We start from the raw sequence: 20,051 nt of genomic DNA on the forward strand, positions 1-20,051 counted from the left end.
CGGTGCGCGCGGGCGCCAGCGGCTCCTCCAGCTCCTCCTCCTCCTCCTCCTCCTCCTCCTCCTCCTCCTCCTCTGGCGCCGCCGCCGCCCAGGCCGGGCCGCGCTCCTTTTCCGCTTCCGGGAGCCGGAGCGCCGGACCGGTGGGGTAAGCCTCCGCCCTTCGCCCGCCGCCCGCCACGCCGCGCCGCCGATGGAGCGGCTGCGGCCCGCGCCGTCCCCCTTCGCCCCGGGGGCCGCGATGGGAGCCGCCGAGGCCCGAAAGACCGCCCATCGCGCGCGCGCGCGGACCCAGGCCGCGAGCGGGCCGGACCTCCCATCACCTGCACACACCTGGGCGCCCCTGCCCTCCCCCTATGCCACCTTCCCAGCTCTGCCCAGGCCGCCTTCCGCTTTGTCCCCACACCCAGGGGGACAGGAGAGAGCCTTCCTTTAATGGTGGCATTTACCCTTTTTCTTTAAGGGGAGATTGCTCAACCGGCCTCTCCCTTTAAGGCGCTCTGAAGGTCCTGCAACCTCTTGCTTCAGAGTGCAGCCCGCAGCATCAGCATCCTGCGGGAACTTCTTAGCTGTGCAGTCTCAGGCCTGCTGAAGGGCATCTGCATTTAACACCATCTCCTGGCCATTACTACGCGTGCACCTTAAAGACAGAAAAGCACTGGACTCTAGTTAAAGGTCTTGCCCACTGCGGACACTCTGTGGGACAAGGGCCAATGTTGCCCCAGCCATCCAAAATTTTTCCTATTGCTGTCAGCAGCCTAAATGGAGACCCAAACAAATTTTACTTAATATCTCAGGATATATCCAAAAGTTGCCGGCTTTCCCGTCCTGCAACCTAGGAAACATAAATTGATTCAACAGCAAATAATCCACCTCCCAATCTAAATTGGTTGATTCAACAGCAAATAATCCACCTCCCAATCTAAATTGGTATCTTATCAAACACCAGGGGTACCCTAAAACTCTCCTCCCTCAGCTCAACTGAACAGTACTTTGGGAAGGTTAAATATTTGCAATAATCCGGAGCTAAATATTTTTTGTCTGCATGCCAGCGGAGATAACGTATGAATGGAAGAAATATTAACCTGCTGCATAAAATCTGAACTCCTTACAAGGACGGGGTGTCGTCGAAAGCCCTTCACAAACGGGTCTCTACCTTCCTCTCCAGTTCTAGCTCTAACTACTGACTTGGTTCATTTACCCATCGAGAATGCTCTCCATCTTCCACTCCGATGATCTTAATTCTATCCAAACTTACGAATTAGCTCAAATCCTGCCAGCCCAGAGTTCTCTCACTACACTTATATCATACACACTGTAGCTTATTTTGGGCCCTTACGTTACCTTGTATTGCTTGGTATTTTTAAATGTGTTATGGTCTAGTTTCTGAATGGATTACAAACACCTTGGGACCTTAAAGACCTAGTCAGTGGTTATCAAAGTGTGGCCCCCACATCAGCAACATAAACATCACCTGTGAACTTGTGAGAAGTTTCATATTCTCCAGCTCCATCCTACATCTACTGCATTAGAAACTTGGGGGTAAGCCCAGCTGTCGATTTTTAACAAGGCTTCCAAGTGATTCTAATGTTCACTCAAGTTTTAGAATTACTAACCTAGAATATTGTCTCTACCCCCACAGGAATTCAGGGGCAGGGTTTGATTTTGCTACAGGCAAGTTTTATTGCCTTTCAGATTAAGAAATAACCTGCTCAGCTCATGCATAATTAGTTGGAAAGCTGTGGCAATTCCTTTTGGAAGAATTATCTCTGATTTTCACTGTAGTAGGATGTTTCTTTGAAAATAAAGAAACACTACAGATAACTAGTCACTTTAGGGGAAAAGGAAATATATGGAGTTTTATCTCCTATGGTCAGGTAACTGAGTTGCATAATGTTGCTCCCTTAGCCAACCCTTGTGACAAACAGTAATTTGTGGCCAATGATCTCAACAGGTGCCAAAAGGAGAATTAGTGGACAGACATGTGAATGCACAGGATAGTTGAAAGTGTACATATTTTTCATGCCTTTTTTCCCCATGAGTTAATTTGTCTCTTTTCAGTCAAATCAATGCCAGAGAATTTTCTTCAAAAGGCATGGAAAGAGAGAATTAGCAAGAAAAAACACCCTGAAAATCATGAGCTTTATTAGCATGGGGAGTTAAGAAGTATAATTAAGGCTCTGTCTCTATCAATTCCTTATACTGAAGGTCAAGTCCTCTAGTTCCATCATTTATGATAAGCATGACTATATTGTATTGCCACTCATAGAGGAAGACACCTGATCATATTGAGAGAAGAAGGGAGATACAGCATCATGTAATCTTTTGGGGAGCTCTTCTATTTACTGTGAGATGGAGAGAAGAGAAATGTCATGCACTATTTTTTTCCCACCAGAATTCTAGTCTACTTCATGGTGCCTGTGACTGATGGAAACATAATTATTAATCAAACTAATATTTACCTGGGAATTGAAACAATAGACAAGGACAAGTAGCATTGCTACCACTGCCAACTTAGCTTCTCAACAAAGGGCATTTATGTGGATAAACTCAGCCAACTACTGTGCTCTGTGCCGTGACTGAGGAGGACTGGATTTTACCACCATTTCCAAAAGTGAGTGTAAGTACAGTCCAGAGTTTAATCAGTACCGGCTAACAGCCCTTGGCAGCTTTGGGTGGATGGCGTTCTCCACCTGCCCATCTGGGTACCATGCCCTACGCACCCACGTTTGATGCACATTCAGGATTTCTTGCTTGCTTATAGTCATCCCCTCCATCTGTTGGAGTGGCAGAGTGCCCATCCCTCCACAGTCTAATATTATAATAGTGGTCCTCAGCCTCCTGTGGGTTACACATCTCTTTTGGCATCTGATGAAGGTTGTGGACCCTTTTCTTAACAAAACAAACACATGCACACACACACAATGATAGAAATTTGTACATATATATTTATATGTAGAGCTTCACAAAATGTTCCACCTCCCCACATCTGCAGAGACCACAAAGAAGTCATGAACAGCAGGCTAAGAACTTGCCCTCGGATGAGGAGAGCAGGTAAAATAAACTACTTTTTCCCCCCTAAATGTTAAGGATAACTCTAAAAACCCACTGTGCACTTAGGAGACAGAGCAAAAGCAATGCTACACAGAGTGACAAGCAAAGTGCTCTGGGGGTGCTAAAGAAGCAGCTAGTGGGATCAGCAGGTGATTCAAGAGTGCCTTCATGCCCTATCCGGTTTGGCTCAGTGGATAGAGCGTCGGCCTGCGGATTCAAGGGTCCCAGGTTCGATTCCGGTCAAGGGCATGTATCTTGGTTGCGGGCACATCCCCAGTAGGAGGTGTGCAGGAGGCAGCTGATCGATGTTTCTCTCTCATTGATGTTTCTAACTCTCTATCTCTCTCCCTTCTTCTCTGCAAAAATCAATAAAATATATTTTAAAAAAAGAGTGCCTTCATGAGGGAAAGTTCTTGCATCAGACAAGTGACAATAGTATTTTGAAAGGACAAAGGATCCCTCTACGATGAGGGATAAGTATAAGCAAAAGCATGGAGACATGAAAGTGCAATGGCCCATCTAGTGTGGCTCAAATGCAGATTACACGGAAAGATAGAGAAGGGCGCGGAAAGGTAGAACAGAATCCAATCAGATGAGCTTCAAATACAATGCTATTTTCAATGAGGAGCCATGAAGCTTTTGGAGTAGGGTAATCTAATGTAGAAAGACAGTGAAGGCAGTTAGCAACCCTAAAAAGCTGAGGCCAAGCCACGTGGCTTCACCAACAGGTTCCAACTTAGGGGACTAATAACCTTTCCAAACGCCTTCCACTCTGTCCGATGATGCTACTGCCCTCGCTGTATCCAGGTGAATGACCAGGTGAGTGTAGAGTCCAGGACCCTAAAGAGTTAAAATCTGTTTGGAACGGAAAGAATGGCAATGGCTTGTACGGAAAAGAGAAGAAAAAAAAAAAAGCCTTGCCACTAATCTTGGGCTGGGAGAATACACACAGATAAAGCCAGCTGCAGAGTTAATAGAAAACACTCTTTCTGCCAAGGTCATGCAGCAGTTCTACGTTACCACAATGACCCTCTCTTGGGGTGATTACTGACCAATGATGCCACAGGCTGCTTGCTATTTTCATTTATTACTAGGGATTCCCAATTTCTCAGCCACCTTCACCTCATGACAGCACCCAGTTCCTAGTTCATTCCTTCTATTTCGAATCCCAATTCAGAAAAAAAACTAATCCAAAACTGATCTCTCCTTCCCGTAGATTACCTTCAAAATCTTTCAGTGGGAGCCCAAGTCACAAAAGATTGCTCCTCATGCTTTGCTAATGGCACTCCTCCGAAGTGCCCTCCCGCCGTGCAAGGCAATAGGTTTTATTTTATCAGGCGACAGGCTTGCTCCTGGTAGTCTTTGGCTGATTAAGTTTTAACTACACATTTGATAATGAGAGCCGCCCATAGTCAGGGTTCAAAGTCAAGGTTCTTCAGGAAAGAGGTCTCCCTTTGCTGTGACAATGGCAAAATAAAGTAGCTGCCATTCTCAGCAATGAAACTCAGCCATTTCACTCTTCCAAAATGGGAGGAAGTGATGCTATGGGCAGGTCACCCTGATTCCTCACCCTTTGGAGAAATGTGTGTGAAGTTATAAGGCAGAAGGGAAAAGTGCTTTTAAAAGCTATTTTTGTAGCAACTTTACAGCATAAATATCTTTCAGACAAAAAAAACAACAACTATATAACCAAAGATAGGTAACTAAGTTAAAAAACAAAACTTGACCCTTTGAGGGAAAAAACCCACTATAATTTTTTTATGTTCTGTTCAAAACTCAGTGGCCTATTAAAGCTCAAAAATAATACACGTATATATTTATCATAACGATTTCTCACCAGTTAAATGCCATGACAGCCAAATGGTAGGACTAAATGTCAAGTAACATTTTTCTATGAAACAGATATTTCCAGGTATGATGTCAAAATAACTTGTAAAAGCAGTCCATTAGCAGATCAATACAACTATCAGAACTCAAATGTGTATTTCTGAATGACTAATAATTCACTTGTGAAAAGTACATACGATTTTTAACAATAAAAATATTTTTATTTTTAAAATAAATACTTGTCTAGCCTTTAAAAACTATTTTTGTAAGTAGTCTTTTTTAGAAAACAATGAATTTAAGTGGGATTAACAGAGATTCAAATAAATAAAATGGGTCCAGAGGAATGAGGAAAAGTACTGCCCTGGTTCAATGTAAAGAACACCTTAAAAATGAGAACACCTTCCTATTTGATGGTGCCAAACTCTTTGATGAGTGAGATTTTCATTGAGAGATTTCATTATAATGAAGATAGCAAAAAAAATGTGGGAAACCTGGGTTTGTTGCCAAGACAAGAGAAAATAGAGAAAAGGAAGACAAGCTGAAATTAGGAACTTAAAGTATGGGCAAAGAACCAGCAGACTCAAGAGTCCAAACAGGAAGGTTATCTTCAGTAGAAAAAGAAACAAGTTAATTTTCAAAGTCAGAATACAGTAAGAGCCAGAGGGTGGCCAAGGGGGAGATTTTGAGTGGAGAGGAGGGAAGCTGAGATTTAAAATTCAATGGTTTCCACCTCCATGTAGACAAAAGAACAGGAGGTACCCAGCTTCCAGAGAGAGAAAGGGAAGAGGGGAGTGAGTGTTCAGCACCAGGAAGGAGATGAAGAGGCCAAGGGCTCACAAGGCTCATGTGGGGAATAAAATAATCTGAGTGCTTCAAGGAAAACCCAGGTTTCAAAGGTAATAAAAACAATATTTCCTGCTACAGCATATGCCTCCAAAACACTTTGGAGAATTAACTTTTGTTGCTTTCCAAATATACTAACTCAAGGAGCCTGCTTTGGGTTCATGAAATCTACATCTAACATGAAAAATTTAGGCCACCTGATATTTCAACTTTTGACACCCTGCAGTACCACAGCAGGAAGCCTTAGCCTTAGCTGGTAAAAATGTGGTCGACATTGAATAAAGAGAGATATCTGAGAACATTTCATAGGTGGTGCAGGCTCAGAGTGTCATAATGAAGAACAGCACGGGGCAAGCAAGCACATAATTGAGGACTTCAGGCAAAGCGATGGGGAAAGATTGGCCAACTACTTAAAATGCACTGACTGCATCTTGGGTTTAATAAATACCTGTGCTGCTTTGGATAGCAGCCAAATCATAGATATGCATCACACACACACACACACACACACACACACACACACACACACACACATACACACACACCATTTCTGCTGGTATCTTTGTCCTTTGCTCTCTCAGTCAAGGAGTAACTTTCACTGGACCTGCATTACAAACACAGAAAGAAAGTCACTCCCAAGTTCGTATCTGTTCTAGCAAGCAATCTTCTATATTCCCTTTTCCTAGTCAACTCTTGCTGTGTGGGAAGGATGTGGACATAGGACCTTATGGAATGATGCAGGCAGTGAAATGGGGATTACCTTAGGTTCAGAAACTCCCACACCCAGGAATCACCCCCAGGCCTGGGTCTGTGAAAACCTGCATTCTCAGACACTCTTTTCTGAAGCAATCTGACCACAGGTGCACTGCCATGCGCCAAGTGCCACAGGAACCACCCGATGCCATCATGAAGTCTTTTACGGGCACACTGTCAACATGAAAGGAGCCTGTTAACGTGGCACATGTGCGGCAGCAGCTGATGCTGTTTTATGGAGACACTATTAGAGCGCGCACAGAAGTGTCGCACTACAACTCCCACGATCCCCATTTCCTACAGCTCCCCTGAAGCATGACTCTGAGCCACACTGATTAACTCTTTAATCACAGCCCAGAATCATTCAACTGATCGTTTCCACTGAAGCACATCGTATCCCTTAAACCACGTAGGTGGTTAACTCTGCAGAAAGTTGGCTCAGCAGTCAACTTCCTATTGTAAAAATGAGGGCAGGAGGATTTCCTTTGAAGTGTTTCAGGGCAGGAAAGAACATCGCACCTTTCCGATAGTTAAAACCAGTGTGTGGGAGTGCATCCCAGGAGCTGCCTGACCTGCCTGGCTTCTCTTAGACTCTGTGTCAAGTGGAATGAATGGACATTCTGCACGAGTTGTCTGCTCTGATTTGTAAAATCTACCCAGAGTTAGTTCAAGACTTATTTGGTTCTGCTTGCTCCCCAGTGATCTCGGTCATTAGTCCACCATAATGTCTGAAACTTCCACCCCCAAACTCGAGAAGGAGAACTAGATTCAGAAGGTGTCTGTGAAAATGCAAATGGCTAGAGGATACTTTGGAAATAGTGTTAATTTTCTTAAGGGTAATAATGATATCATTATCCTAATTATGTAGGAAAGTATCCTCATCCTTAGCAGATGCATGCTGGAGTATCAAGGGAGGAAGTGTCATGATACCTGTATTTACTTTCAAATGGTTCAACAATCTAAAAACACATAGTGAATACACATACCCACATTCATAAGAACAGAAATAAAAAATACGGCAAAATGTCAACAATTGTTGAATTAAGGTCGCAGCTAAAGATATTCTTAATACAATTTTTTTCAACATTTTTATATATTTTAAAATCTTCACAATTAAAAAAATTAGAAAAATGCAGGTCCCTGAGCATACCAATAAATCAGTGGTCCTGGGTGTGGAATCAAGAAAGCATTGCTATAAGAACCCAAAGTAAGTTTTAGGCCCACTAGTATTTGAAAGTTATTGAATTACAGTTCTAAATACTAATGGAGGAATAAGTGCAATAGGTATGTGATTTTTATTTTTTTTAAAAAGAGCAACTTATTTGGGGGAGAAAAATCAACTCAATTTAACACCTCTATTTCCTCTGGGGAGAGGGGAGAGACCTGCAATTTCATTAACTGGGCAAGAGTAGTATTACTTACAAATCACACAGAAATAAAATTTGAAGAACAGAAGAGAGTTTTGGAACAACAGGAAGCTCAAGAAGGGTTGGGAGAACAGCACGATGTTTTCATTATAGAGAAAATCTGAGCAAATGTTCAGAATTCCTGTGACCAGAATACTTCCACGATGCCTACCTTCTCATTATCTGGCCCCGGTGGCAAAATCACCTGCAAAGCTTTAAAAATATATTGACTGTTGCCTACTACTCCCTATCCTTTCCTCCACCCATTGAAACAGAATTTCTATATTTTAAAGGCTCATAGGTAATTCTAGGTTAAGAAGCAATCACCTGTAGAATGAAACTCTCCAGCCAGGTAAATTACGTCTCCTCAAGGGCAGGAACCTGTCATAGCCATCTTGGTAGCCCAATGGGTCAGCACATTGCCTGGCATTCAATAAGTTCTAAATATATGTTAATTGGGTACATTTAACATATCGATGGGCCAGATAGGTAAGTGGACAGGAATTAGAAGCACTGGGCAATTGTAGATCATTGAATATCCTGAAATGACAGTGAGAGAGGGGAAGGGAGCTCAAGGGAAAGATGATAGGCAGAAAGAGGAACAGTAGACGCCAAAGGAAATTCCACCTTCTCTGCTATTATCGAGCTCTGCCTGGACTCATAATCTCCTTTACATGCAAGCAGGAGGACGGGGGCATAGTCTCTTTCTGTGATAGCTGCACCTTTGGGAGAGCCTTCAATGACAGGTTCACACCGAGTTCTCATGGTCCGGAAAAGATACTTCTTTTTCTGATGTTCAAAGACACTGCAAAATCCCATGAAAGGGGCATCTTTTTTAGTGTCTTCGTTGAGCTGATGTAAGATGTGAAATCTGTCTATCCATTTATGTTTTCACCTATTTCTTGCCCGAGGTTTAGGCAGGATGCAGGTTTCCTTTTAGTAATAGAATTATGACTGATAAAGTGCTGACTGGAAATTCTTGTTCTTTGGATATTGGACAGAAATAGGTGAGCTTCCCTTAGCTGGTAGACAAGAGGAAGTTGTGATAATTTCTTTGAGAAATACTAGTATTAACCCAAGTCCCCACCCACAGGTAGGTCACTGTTGTTTGTTGTTGTTGGTTTTTGTTTGTTTGTTAGTGTGTTGTTATTTTGTGTGTGTGTGTGTGTGTGTGTGTGTGTGTGCGTGTGTTTTGGGGGGGAAGGGGGAGGAACAAAACAGAATTAAGAGGGAGGCAGGCAATAAAATGAAAATGGGAGCTCCCTCCCGGAAATGTGGGTGGATAAGTAGGACCTGGCTTTGGAAAAACTAGTATGACAGGAAAGCCCATTCCTTTGTGCAGGGTATTATTACTCACCCATTTCATCACTGCAGGCTCCTGGATGTGAACATTAGATGAAAGAAGGTGAAGCGGACCCTCTGGTGAGTATTTAAAATCCATCCTTTGTTCCTAGAATAGAAACCTGACTTTCCTGAGTTCCAGTCAGAAGCCGGTTGTGCATATAATTTCCTAGGTTTCTTCCAGCTCCTCTGGCATCCCTGCTTTCTCTCCATTCTGATTTATCACACCACTGCTAGGGTTTTTGACTCATGGAAATCTTGAAGCTCATGAAATTCTGGACCTTCTCCCCTGAAGTATGCCCATGCACACCACGTTTGTGCACATTTCAGGGGTTCATGAGCCCCTCTGAAGCAACTGTTATGAACTGATACCATCCTAATCTGCTCAAAAACCTTCAGATACTCCCCACTGCCTACCAAATACATTTTAAAAACTGTTGGCTGACATTCAAAACTCCCCACACTATGTACACTACCTTTTTTTTCCAAGAGCCGCTCCCAAAATTCACTGATTTAGCTTACATATGTTGAGTATTTATCCCTTATAAAATATAAAATTATACATTTTATGCATGTATAAATGCAAATGCATAAATATTAAAATATAAATACATATTTATATTCTAATGTATAGATACAAAATGTTAATATGCATATATGCAAATACACATATATTATAATATATAAAATAATATATTTAATGTATTTAATAATATCAAAATATTAAACAGAAAACATTACATTAGAAGCAAAAGGATAATAAAAATGTTTAATATACAGGATGCTATTAAGGAGTTTACAACCTAGAAAGAAAAAAAAAATAAGTAAATAAATAATGATAACATAAGTTGAAATGTGGCTAAGGCTGTGGCAGAAGAAGGCTTTCCTATTTAATAGCTGTGTTCTCTTTATACCTTGCTGGCAAAGATTTTGTTCCATTGTATAATTTTCCTCAATGTAGCTGACTTTACTCAGCTCTTTGAAAGGGACACTGCTATGGACATTGATGTGTGCATGGTGAAACATGATGTCTGGAACCACAGCAGCCATACTTTGACTGAGGGGAGTTGTAGCTGGTGGAGAACACACTGAGAATGGCAAAGCAGAAAGATGGAAGGAACCCAAGTCATTGATGGAATGGTGGAATTTCCAACTTGACCAACAAGTGAACTGGCTGCCTTCCTGACTTCTTATTAGTGAAATAAGAAATCTATTTATAACTTTACCAGAGGCCCAATGCACAAAATTTGTGCACAGAGCAGGTGGGGGTGTCCCTCAGCCTGGCCTGCACCCTCTCTAATCTCGGACATCCCTCTCACAATACAGGACCGCTGGCTCCTGCGTCTGCCTGCCTGCCTGATCACCCCTAACCACCTCTGCCTGCCGGCCTGATCACCCCCTAACTGCTCCCCTACTGGCCTGATCATCCCCTAACTGCTCCCTTGCCAGCCTGATTGCCCCCTAACCGCGCTCCCCTGCTTGCCTGATCGCCCCTAACTGCCCTCCCCTGCTGGCCTGATTGCCCCTAACTGCTCTCCCTTGCTGGCCTGATCGCACCTAACCACCTCTGCCTTGGCCCCTGTCACCATGGCTTTGTCTGGAAGGACGTCCAGAAGATGTCCAGCCTAATTAGCATATTACCCTTTTATTAGTATAGATATATTCTGAGTTGTGTTTTCTGGTACTTGAGTTGAAAGCATCCTCACTGGCATAAGTGCCTTAAGACAGCCTTGGATTATGGGCTGTGGGAATCAGAGAAGGAACAGACTAGTGGATGAATCAGGTATTTAACCCTGATTTTATATTATGTGTGTGTTCATACATGCATGTATATGTATTATATGCGTATATATGTTTATATATAAACACTAGAGGCCCGGTGCACAAATTCTTGCACGGGTGGGTGGGGTCCAGCTGGCTCGCCCCGATGGGGGCCGATCAGTGCCAGGTCGGCGGGGGCGGGGGGGGGGGGGGCGGGGGAGCCGATCAGGGCCCTCATCGGGCTGGTTGGCCACTGCAGTGCGCGTCATAGTGACCGGTTGCTCTGGTTGTTCCACAGTTCCAGTCGCTTGGCTTTTATATATATAGATATTTATTTTTATATATTCTTTTATTTTTGCTATCTTGAGGCACTGCAGCATAGTAGGAAAGATATGGGACCTTGAAGTCATTCAACTTCTGCTACTATGTAGCAGAAGTAATTAGGTAGGTAATTTCATTTATATGATCTTCATCTTCCTCTATAAAATAATATGGTAATCCCTACCTCATAGGATTTCATGAGGGTTAAGTGAAATGATGTGTATAAAGTTCTTGCACAGTACCTAAAACATGTATACCTCCAACATATTATAGCTGTTGATATTATTTCTTTTATTCAGACAAAAATATTTCTGGAGTACCTATAATGCGCTGATTACATCGCATTGATTAGAATGGTAAAAGAAACCCCATATAATTCCTGCTTTTATGGAGGTTACAATTTGACTAATAATGATGCATATAAAGGTATAATTATAAACTGAGATGAGTGCTGTGAAGTGAAGGTATATAGCATCATGAAATCATAGAATAAGTGAATCTGACCTTGTCTGGGAATTAAGGAGGCTTCACTGGGCAAGTGGCGCTTGAGTTGGTGTTGGGGTGTGGTAGGGGGAAACGTCACTCTAGCTTTATAGAAACAAATGCATTGTTACTTGTTCTTGTACTGTAAACTTCTTAAAATCAGAAATTATATTCAGATAATCATATATTTATTTATTTATATTCTTTGTATCCAGCGCAGTAACCAGGCTCAACACAATCATAAATATTTTGGAACTAAATAAACGAGGCTCACTGACTCTTACTCTCCTTGTCAAAAAAAAAAGGGGGGGGTATAAAATGTCTATTTCTATGAGATGAGGAATATAAAGCACTTGAACTTGGAGTAAAGACTCAGTAATTAGTAGATGTTAGTATTATTACTATCATTATTGATGTATAATTTCCATATATTACCTCTGCTACTATAATGTAAGTCCCTTTACCTTTGATTATCCCAGAGTTCTCAGCACAGGGTATTGTATAGAATAAATAATCTAAACATTTATATGATACAGGGCATTCTTAATTAGGAATTAAATTGACAGATTAAAGAGACTATGAATGTTAAAAAAATAAATCATCAAAGCTAATTTAATCACTCTCTGTATGAAATACTTAATGCCAAGTTTCTAGAATAGAGATGAAAATATATCTAAAAAAAACTAAAAACATAAATACAAGCCTGAATCCTGTGTGGAAAAATAATTGTAGAACAATTCATATAGAATATCATGCATGTAATTAAAAACTCATTGCACTTATAGCTATCCAATATTTGGCCTTTTCAGTTGATTGGTCACTGAATTAATTGATTTTCAAATTACTTGTCTTTCCACACTCAGAGCAGGTTCTTTGCTATATTCATAGTTGCATCTTGCACATAGCTGGTGAACAAATAAATACCTACGGAAGGAAGAACATATACACAAAAATCATACTATATTATTTGTGGAGGTATATTCACCTTTGCAGAAATATAAAAGGATATTAGAATTATAAACAGGAATATTTGGGTTGGGGGTGTTGAAGGGTCAGGGTTTGGGGGATGGGACTCAGCATGGTAGTTAGAGGGGACTTGACTTATATGTGAAAGAGTTTATTTCTTTTAAAAATAGATAAGAAGCACAAGATGAAAAAATATTAAATATTCTAGTGGTGAAAAAATTTAGGTGTTATGTTATTCTTTGCATTTTTCTGTCTTTTAAATTTCTCAAAACAAGTCCTGGCGGGTAGCTCAGTTGGTTAGAGCATCATCCTGATATGCCAAGGTTGTGGATCCCATCCCTGGTCAGGGCACATCCAAGAATCAGCCAATGAATGCATAAATAAATGGAACAACAAATCAATGTTTCCCTCTCTCTCTTAAGAAAACACAATTAAAGATAAATAACTTGTTTGTTTGTTTTTTAAATTCTCAAAACAAAAATCAGTTTAAACGTCTGGATGGAGAAGAATGAATTAATCCCTTGTAGTTATACGGGATCTAAAGTTCTCCATTGTGCTATGAGTTACACTTGGTCATCACAACAATTTTGAAGAAATCATTATCAGCCTTATTTTAATCAGGAGAAAAAAGAGACAAAAATTGATGAGGGGGCTGGCCATGACTACTGCTCAAGTCAGGACAATGCTTGTTTGAGGACCAGACCTAAGCATGATTTCCCTTTCAAGAGGTAATATCAATGTCCTTCAATCATGAGAGCTAGGAAAGAGGTAAAAAGAAATTAGCTTTGAGACCTATAGTCATGAGACCTAGAGTTAAATGTAAATTGATGGACGATGAATGAGCAAATATTTGAATACAAGTAGAAAATACACTTAAAAATTTTAAGGCTTATTTTCCTCACCTATCAAATAGATAGATTTTGTGAGGAATGTACAATTTATCTGTTTATGACCCAGCACGGTATCTGGCACTTAATTAGATGTTCGATATTGGTGTGTTTCCTCTTGTTTTCCTATGTTCCCATATATTATGTGGAACCATTGGAAATTGCCTTTTTTGTAAGGGAAAAGATTGAATATGGGCAATTTCATGAGTTTCATGCTGTTACTCTATGAATGTAAGCTCTGATACCCCTATCAGCTATCTCATCTTGAATTCACATGTGAGGGAAACGCAGACCAGAGTTTAAATAAAGCTGATAACTGTTTGGGGCCTGGACTAGAGAGTCGATTTGCAAGGATAGATAAAAGGGATTTGCAAATGTGTGAGGAGGAGAAGGATAGCCCAATTGGCAGAGATAGGTTTACACAATCAGGGTTAGGCAACTGCAAACCAGACAGCTGCTCAATAGTTTTTGGCACCAAAATATATTGACCAGCTGGGATATCATTAACGCTTAACAGTTCTATTCGCATGACCATATCTTGGTCAATTGGGTTGTCTTTGGCTACCAAAGGGTATAATATATTCCGATGTAAATGCCACATGTGTATCTGTGTAGCACATATTCTATTATATTGATGTGTTGTAGAATATACACTAAATATAAATGCATTCACTTCTTCAGAACACCAGGACAGTGTGAGCAAAGAGGAATAAAACTAAAATATGCATTGATTTCTTTTTTAAAAAAGAAAATAATCATTATTCTGGGAAACATTTTTTATGTGCTTACTGAAAACAAAGGGGTCCAAATAATTAAAATAATGTCTAAGGTGAATTTTTAAAGAATGATTATAGAAAAGGAAATATGGCTAGAGAAAGCCAGTTCTGCATACTGCGTACATATAAAGAAACAAATGCAGAAGAACAAATATAACCACAGAAGACAGTGGTTGAAGGACCTTCACAGAAAGCTGTTTGAAGTGTCAGAAAAAGCCATTGTCATTTGTCTTGAAAGCCATTTCCAAATTGTTTCTAGCTAGATAATCTCCAGATAGTGCCTTCAAGTTAGGAACAGACAAAACAAATAAAGACATAATATAAGGCAATCGAATGTCATGACATCTCCCAGAATGCTTCATACACTAAAATTTAATACACTAAAATAATCTGAATATTTTCAGAAGTTGCAATTGTGGCATTTGGAGAATAAGATTTTTAATACAAAGTTTTATACAGTAGCAAAAAACAGTCATCCAAACACTGAGCCCTTACTATCTAATCCAAAATGCATGTGGATAAAGGATTTCACCTACAGATTGTTTCCATTCTAAATCATTTGCCGTTTATTTAATTCTACATCTACCGGAATTTCTTGGTTACATTCATTGGCATCTCTGGATTGACCTTTAATTCTGGATTTACCTATTTTTCCTTCCCCATAAAATAGGTACTTGCTTGGCTACCCATGATTGTTCCTCATCTCCGTGGAAAGCACTAAAAGTAACATCAATGTTCCTCTTCAAAACCAGAGAACTTTATATGGGGAGTATCAAAAATTAGGAGGCAACCAAGCAAGTTACTCCTTACATCTGTGGAACTACTTAATCATCCGACAGAACTCAAATAAACTACTGCCTGAAATGCAAAGGCAGCTATAAATATGAGGAATCCTTCTGCGAATGTTAGGTCTATATACATTTGCTGGTGCTTTCACGAGCTATTAGAGAAGCCTAGTTTTATGGTCTACTTTATTTCCTTTCCTCCTTCAGAGGGAGCGATTTTACCAAAACTTGGAGACAGTAGATCACTATTGAAACATTAGTCGTGAAAAGGACTTTAGAATCATCTAGTTCAAGTCCCTCATTTATAGATGAACAGCTCCAGGTGGAGAAAGTTTCCGCAACTTAACATTCAATGGCTAGTAAAGCAGCAGAGTCAAAACTAGATACTGTTTGTGCACTGATAACTAGATGAATATCATTTCCTCCAAATTGTTCTTACTACTTTTTAATCCACCTTTCAGTTAAAAGATTATGTACCCACTGAATATTTCCAGACTGAACAATCAGCAACTTCGCTATGTGGTTTTGCTTTTCCAGGTAATAGTGGGATAGCGTTTTAAGTTGAAAACCCTGGGATAAAGGGCTCCTGGGCATGGGATTCTGCCTGGGAGCCTGCCTGTAGGAGGTGTCCATGCTCGCGGTGCTCCTCCTTCACCTTGCATTCGCACTCCTCCACCAGCATCACCACCTTGACCACGGGGGCGAGGCCTGAGCAGTTCATCTGCAAGTGCATTGTGGTGGACCTGGCGGGCGAGCAGTGGAAGCAGAAGGTATGGGGGTGCTGTGCAGCTCCAGGAAAACGAGCAGACCCGCATTTCCCAAAGCAAAGGTTGTTCTGTACAACCACTTCCTCACAGCCTTCATGGGTGATAGTCTGAAAGGCAAACACATCTCTATTAAATCATCTTGTGTCATTTCATGAACACACATGATGCAGGTACTATAGACTGTCAGTCTGAGGATGAGCTAGACTAAAATTTCAAAATACTTCTAAATTTGGATGTTTGTCAATGTCCAAGTAATGGTATCTATAAGGGCAAAAAGCCATCTCAACTAAATATTTATTCTACTAATATAATAAATTAGCCTGTAAGAAATCCCTAAGTTGATATGAAAATATGTTACTCTATTTTTTAAAAGCCAAACTTTAAGAAATTCTGTCTAATTGGATGTTACCAGTAAAAAATATTCCAGCAGCTGGCTTCTTACGTAAGTGATGTGCCTTACCTTTCTATTCCTCACCGAGCATTGTGCATAATAGATTCTCAGTACATGTTGTCCAATTGCTCATAGAATAGATCAGAATGTCATGAGATTAATTCTATCCCATTCTGCAGCGCCTATAGTACATTCAAGTCTATGAAGTTGCAACACCTATGCTCGCAAATCATCATGCATGACATCACCTTTGCCTCCCCCGGAACCCCAGGCCCTTAGCTTTATGTGGCCTTCAAAATATGCAAGAGTCAAACACCTTAATTTGAATTTAATCAGCAATAGAATTTAAAATAAAAGTTTCACAGGAAATTTGATTACACGATTCTTAGGAGCAGTTTTCTAATTGCACATGACCAACAAAGCAGTCATTCTTATTTGAGAGTTTACTTGCTATTGCTACATACCCTTGCCTTTTAAGGCAGAATACTTAACTGCCTTGCACACCCAATTACCTTATAGTACTGCCTGCTTAATTAGGCAGCATTATTGGGCTGTAAAACTTTACCCTGCATAGCTTTTGGTTCAGTATCTTTTTAAACATAAAGGACCTGATGTAATTTCTCAACTTAAATTTAACATTTGGAGTATGAGGGTTGTCAGGACTGACTGGAGGAAGTAGAGAGTAGAATGCCCCTTTGTCTTATAGTGTGGAATCAATCAATCATGATAACTACAAATCAACCGACACAACATCAATGAGGAGATGGGTGTTACTAAGGAGAGAAAATGTGATTTCACATTGAGATTGTTTTTTAAAAGCTTATGAGAAAATAAGTGAAGTTAAATCATTTTTGCTATGGTAATACTAGAAATGATATGGGAACTTATGCCTAACAACCTCAACATATCTTACAGACCTATGAAGTAGTTACATGTGAAATACAGGGATTAAGACCATCAAATGGGCCCTAACCAGTTTGGCTCAGTGGATAGAGCATCGGCCTGCAGACTGAAGGGTCCCAGGTTCAATTCCTGTCAAGGGCATGTACCTTGGTTTCGGGCACATCCCCAATAGGGGGTGTGCAGAAGGCATCCGATCAATGATTCTCTCTCATTGATGTTTCTAACTCTCTATCCCGCTCCCTTCCTCTCTGCAAAAATCAATAAAATATATTTTTTAAAAAGACCATCAAATGGGCATGAGAGTGTTTGGGGACGAGTCCAATGTATTCCACCTTATCTACAGATGGAGTTGACCTGATCACCCACGTTCTAATAGAATGTGGAGATATAACTAGAGAGAGTTGTGGTGGTAGCTCTATATTCCCAGTTTCCTGAGGGTGCAGTCTTATCTCTCTGGGAAGGCCATCCCTCTTGTAAAAATAAAGCAATAAAACCACATGAAACAACATTCTATGCCATCAATATGAATGATTCCTAATATTGGCAGGACAATCGAACCATTCCTGCAGCATCTGCAGAATACCAACAAACAATGGAAAGTTTCAAAGGAAATTTAGGGATTATGACCCTCCTTTGCCAAATCCTAGGATGTATGGCCAAGGACCAAGTCTGGGAGTTAGGTAAGACTAACTCCTCTTTCCCTCCTCCCCATCTGCCCCAGCGGTCCACCCGCTTTCTCCACACCCTGATCCCTCTCTCCCCAGAGCAGATACCTGGCTGAAAGGCAGGGTCCTGCAGGTCTCCTGGTGCACTTCATGGCTCTTGATGGGCAAGATGACCCCCTGAGAAGCCGGACTCATTCTGAACATGAAGCGGTGCCAGAATTTCTTGGCTTCTTCCTGAAGAGGAGACTTCTTTATCTGCATCCCATCCTTGGACTGAGGAAGGGCCTGGGTCCCAGGTGGGCTGTGCTCACTGATGGGGTCCTGGGTTGGGTGGAGTTCTCTCTCAGGCTTCTTCCAGAACCTGCCAAACCTGAATAGCATCTTCTCTCTCTGCCACTGGCCTCCCGCAGAAATGCTGGCACCTACCAGGTGTGGCAGGGCTACGAACAGATCTGGCTTCTCCTCAGCCTCCCCGTGGTTGCCCAGGGGAAGCTCTCTGGGACTCCTCTCTAGTAGGAGCACCGGGGGAACAGAACTCTGACTCTGGCCGCCATCCTGGGGCCACGCAGCCTTCCCCAGTGGCAGGAGCACCAGCAGCTGAAGTAAGGGGAGATGCATGGTGTCGGGGCCCCAGCTTCTTTCAGATTCACAGATGGCGAGGCCCAAAGGAGAGGCTCCCTCCCCTGGGACTGTGAACGAGGAGATGAGATCCCATATATAGATAGCTGCCTTGTGGGAAGGGAAGGCAGGTGGTCAGTAGCCAGGCAGTGTAAACACATTTGTTTGCTTGAATTATGTAGTGCTAATGGTGTCCTGCCTTCACTTGGGTTTTGTGTATTTAAGAAGGCCCCCGGGAAAGGCCGGGACCCAGGGGGTCATTAGCTGACACTTTAACGTCTGAGATTGGAAGAGCAGTATTAGAAAAAAACAACACATTCTTTGCCTGGACTTCCCACCACGGTTATTAGAAGGACCAGACTCAGCTAACATTTGCAGTGCATCTGCTTTGTGCTGGGATAAAATAGACCGACTGTGTGTTTATGGGAAGAGAAAGGAAGAAATAGATGTTAACTTTGTTGAGCAGAGGGCTCTCCCTCATACTCAAGACGTGATTGCGACTGTTGATTTTGTGTGGTGGCAGAGTAAAGGGAAACTCACAATTTCCAAGCTATTCCCCTCACTTCAAGACTCAAACCCTGGGTGCTAAATTCACAGCTGGTCAGATAAACTCTTTCAATTGTTCACAAATTTCTCAACAAGATACTAAGTAGTAGACTGATGCCCATCAGTCTTCACTGGGGATGGGGAAGTGTCTCCCTATTGATTTTTTTTTTCTTTTTCTAAACAAAGAGCCAGACTTGCAAACGTGGATTCTAAGAACCAGGTTTGATAGCTTTGGGCATGAAGCTGGCTGGTCAATTCTTTACATTATAGAATCCACATCGTTTTCCTTATTCTATGACTAGGATAAATAAAAAAAATTTGCCAGGTGACTATCATTCAAAAACGTTGTAAATCAGGCCAGGATATGAGAAACCTATCCACAAAACTGAAACCCCAGAATTGAGTCCAATCGACCTTCCACACCATTTGAACAGTATTTCCATTAAGAATCGATCCAATACTTGCTTATATTTCTGCCCTTTTAGTTTAATCACCATATTCCTTACTTTCAGTAACACATGCTGGATCATGCTCCCTACCACATTTTTTACTACTGATTGTTTTCTTTTTGAAGACTTAATCAGCCCAGCCAGTGTTGCTCAGTGGTAGAGCATTAACCCATGAACCAAGAGGTCACCAGTTCAATTCCTGGTCAGGGCACATGCCCGGGTTGCAGGCTTGATCCCCAGTAAAGGGCATATAGGAGGCAGCTGAATGATGTTTCTATTTCTCTATTCCTCTTCCTTCCTCTCTCTAAAAATCCATAAAAACATATTTAAAATAAAACAATAAAAAGACTTAATCCCATTGGATTCTTTTTCAGACACGTGTTCTTTTTAATAGTCATGCCCGATTCTGTGAGATAAAGCCTACGATGATAAGCTATTTTTAAATGGAGCATCATTTTTCCAGAATTCTATCAGATGAGATATACAGGATAGGCAAAAGTAGGTTTACAGTT

General features: G+C 41.3%; 1 protein-coding gene across 1 annotated transcript; it reads right to left on the bottom strand.

Annotated features, from left to right (window-relative positions):
- Positions 1 to 15,756: 15,756 nt before the first annotated feature.
- CER1 (cerberus 1, DAN family BMP antagonist) lies at positions 15,757 to 18,705 on the bottom strand (the record flags this gene model as incomplete). The annotated part of the gene is made up of 2 exons (XM_079790494.1): positions 18,035 to 18,705; positions 15,757 to 16,074 (listed from the first exon to the last, which is right to left on the bottom strand). The coding sequence occupies exons 1-2, from the start codon at positions 18,542 to 18,544 to the stop codon at positions 15,757 to 15,759; spliced, it is 828 nt and encodes a 275-aa protein (XP_079646620.1). The 5' UTR covers positions 18,545 to 18,705.
- Between the last annotated feature and the right edge of the window lie 1,346 nt (positions 18,706 to 20,051).

The sequence above is a fragment of the Cnephaeus nilssonii genome (assembly GCF_951640355.1).
Source record: "Cnephaeus nilssonii genome assembly, chromosome: 14".
Taxonomy (NCBI): domain Eukaryota; kingdom Metazoa; phylum Chordata; class Mammalia; order Chiroptera; family Vespertilionidae; genus Cnephaeus; species Cnephaeus nilssonii.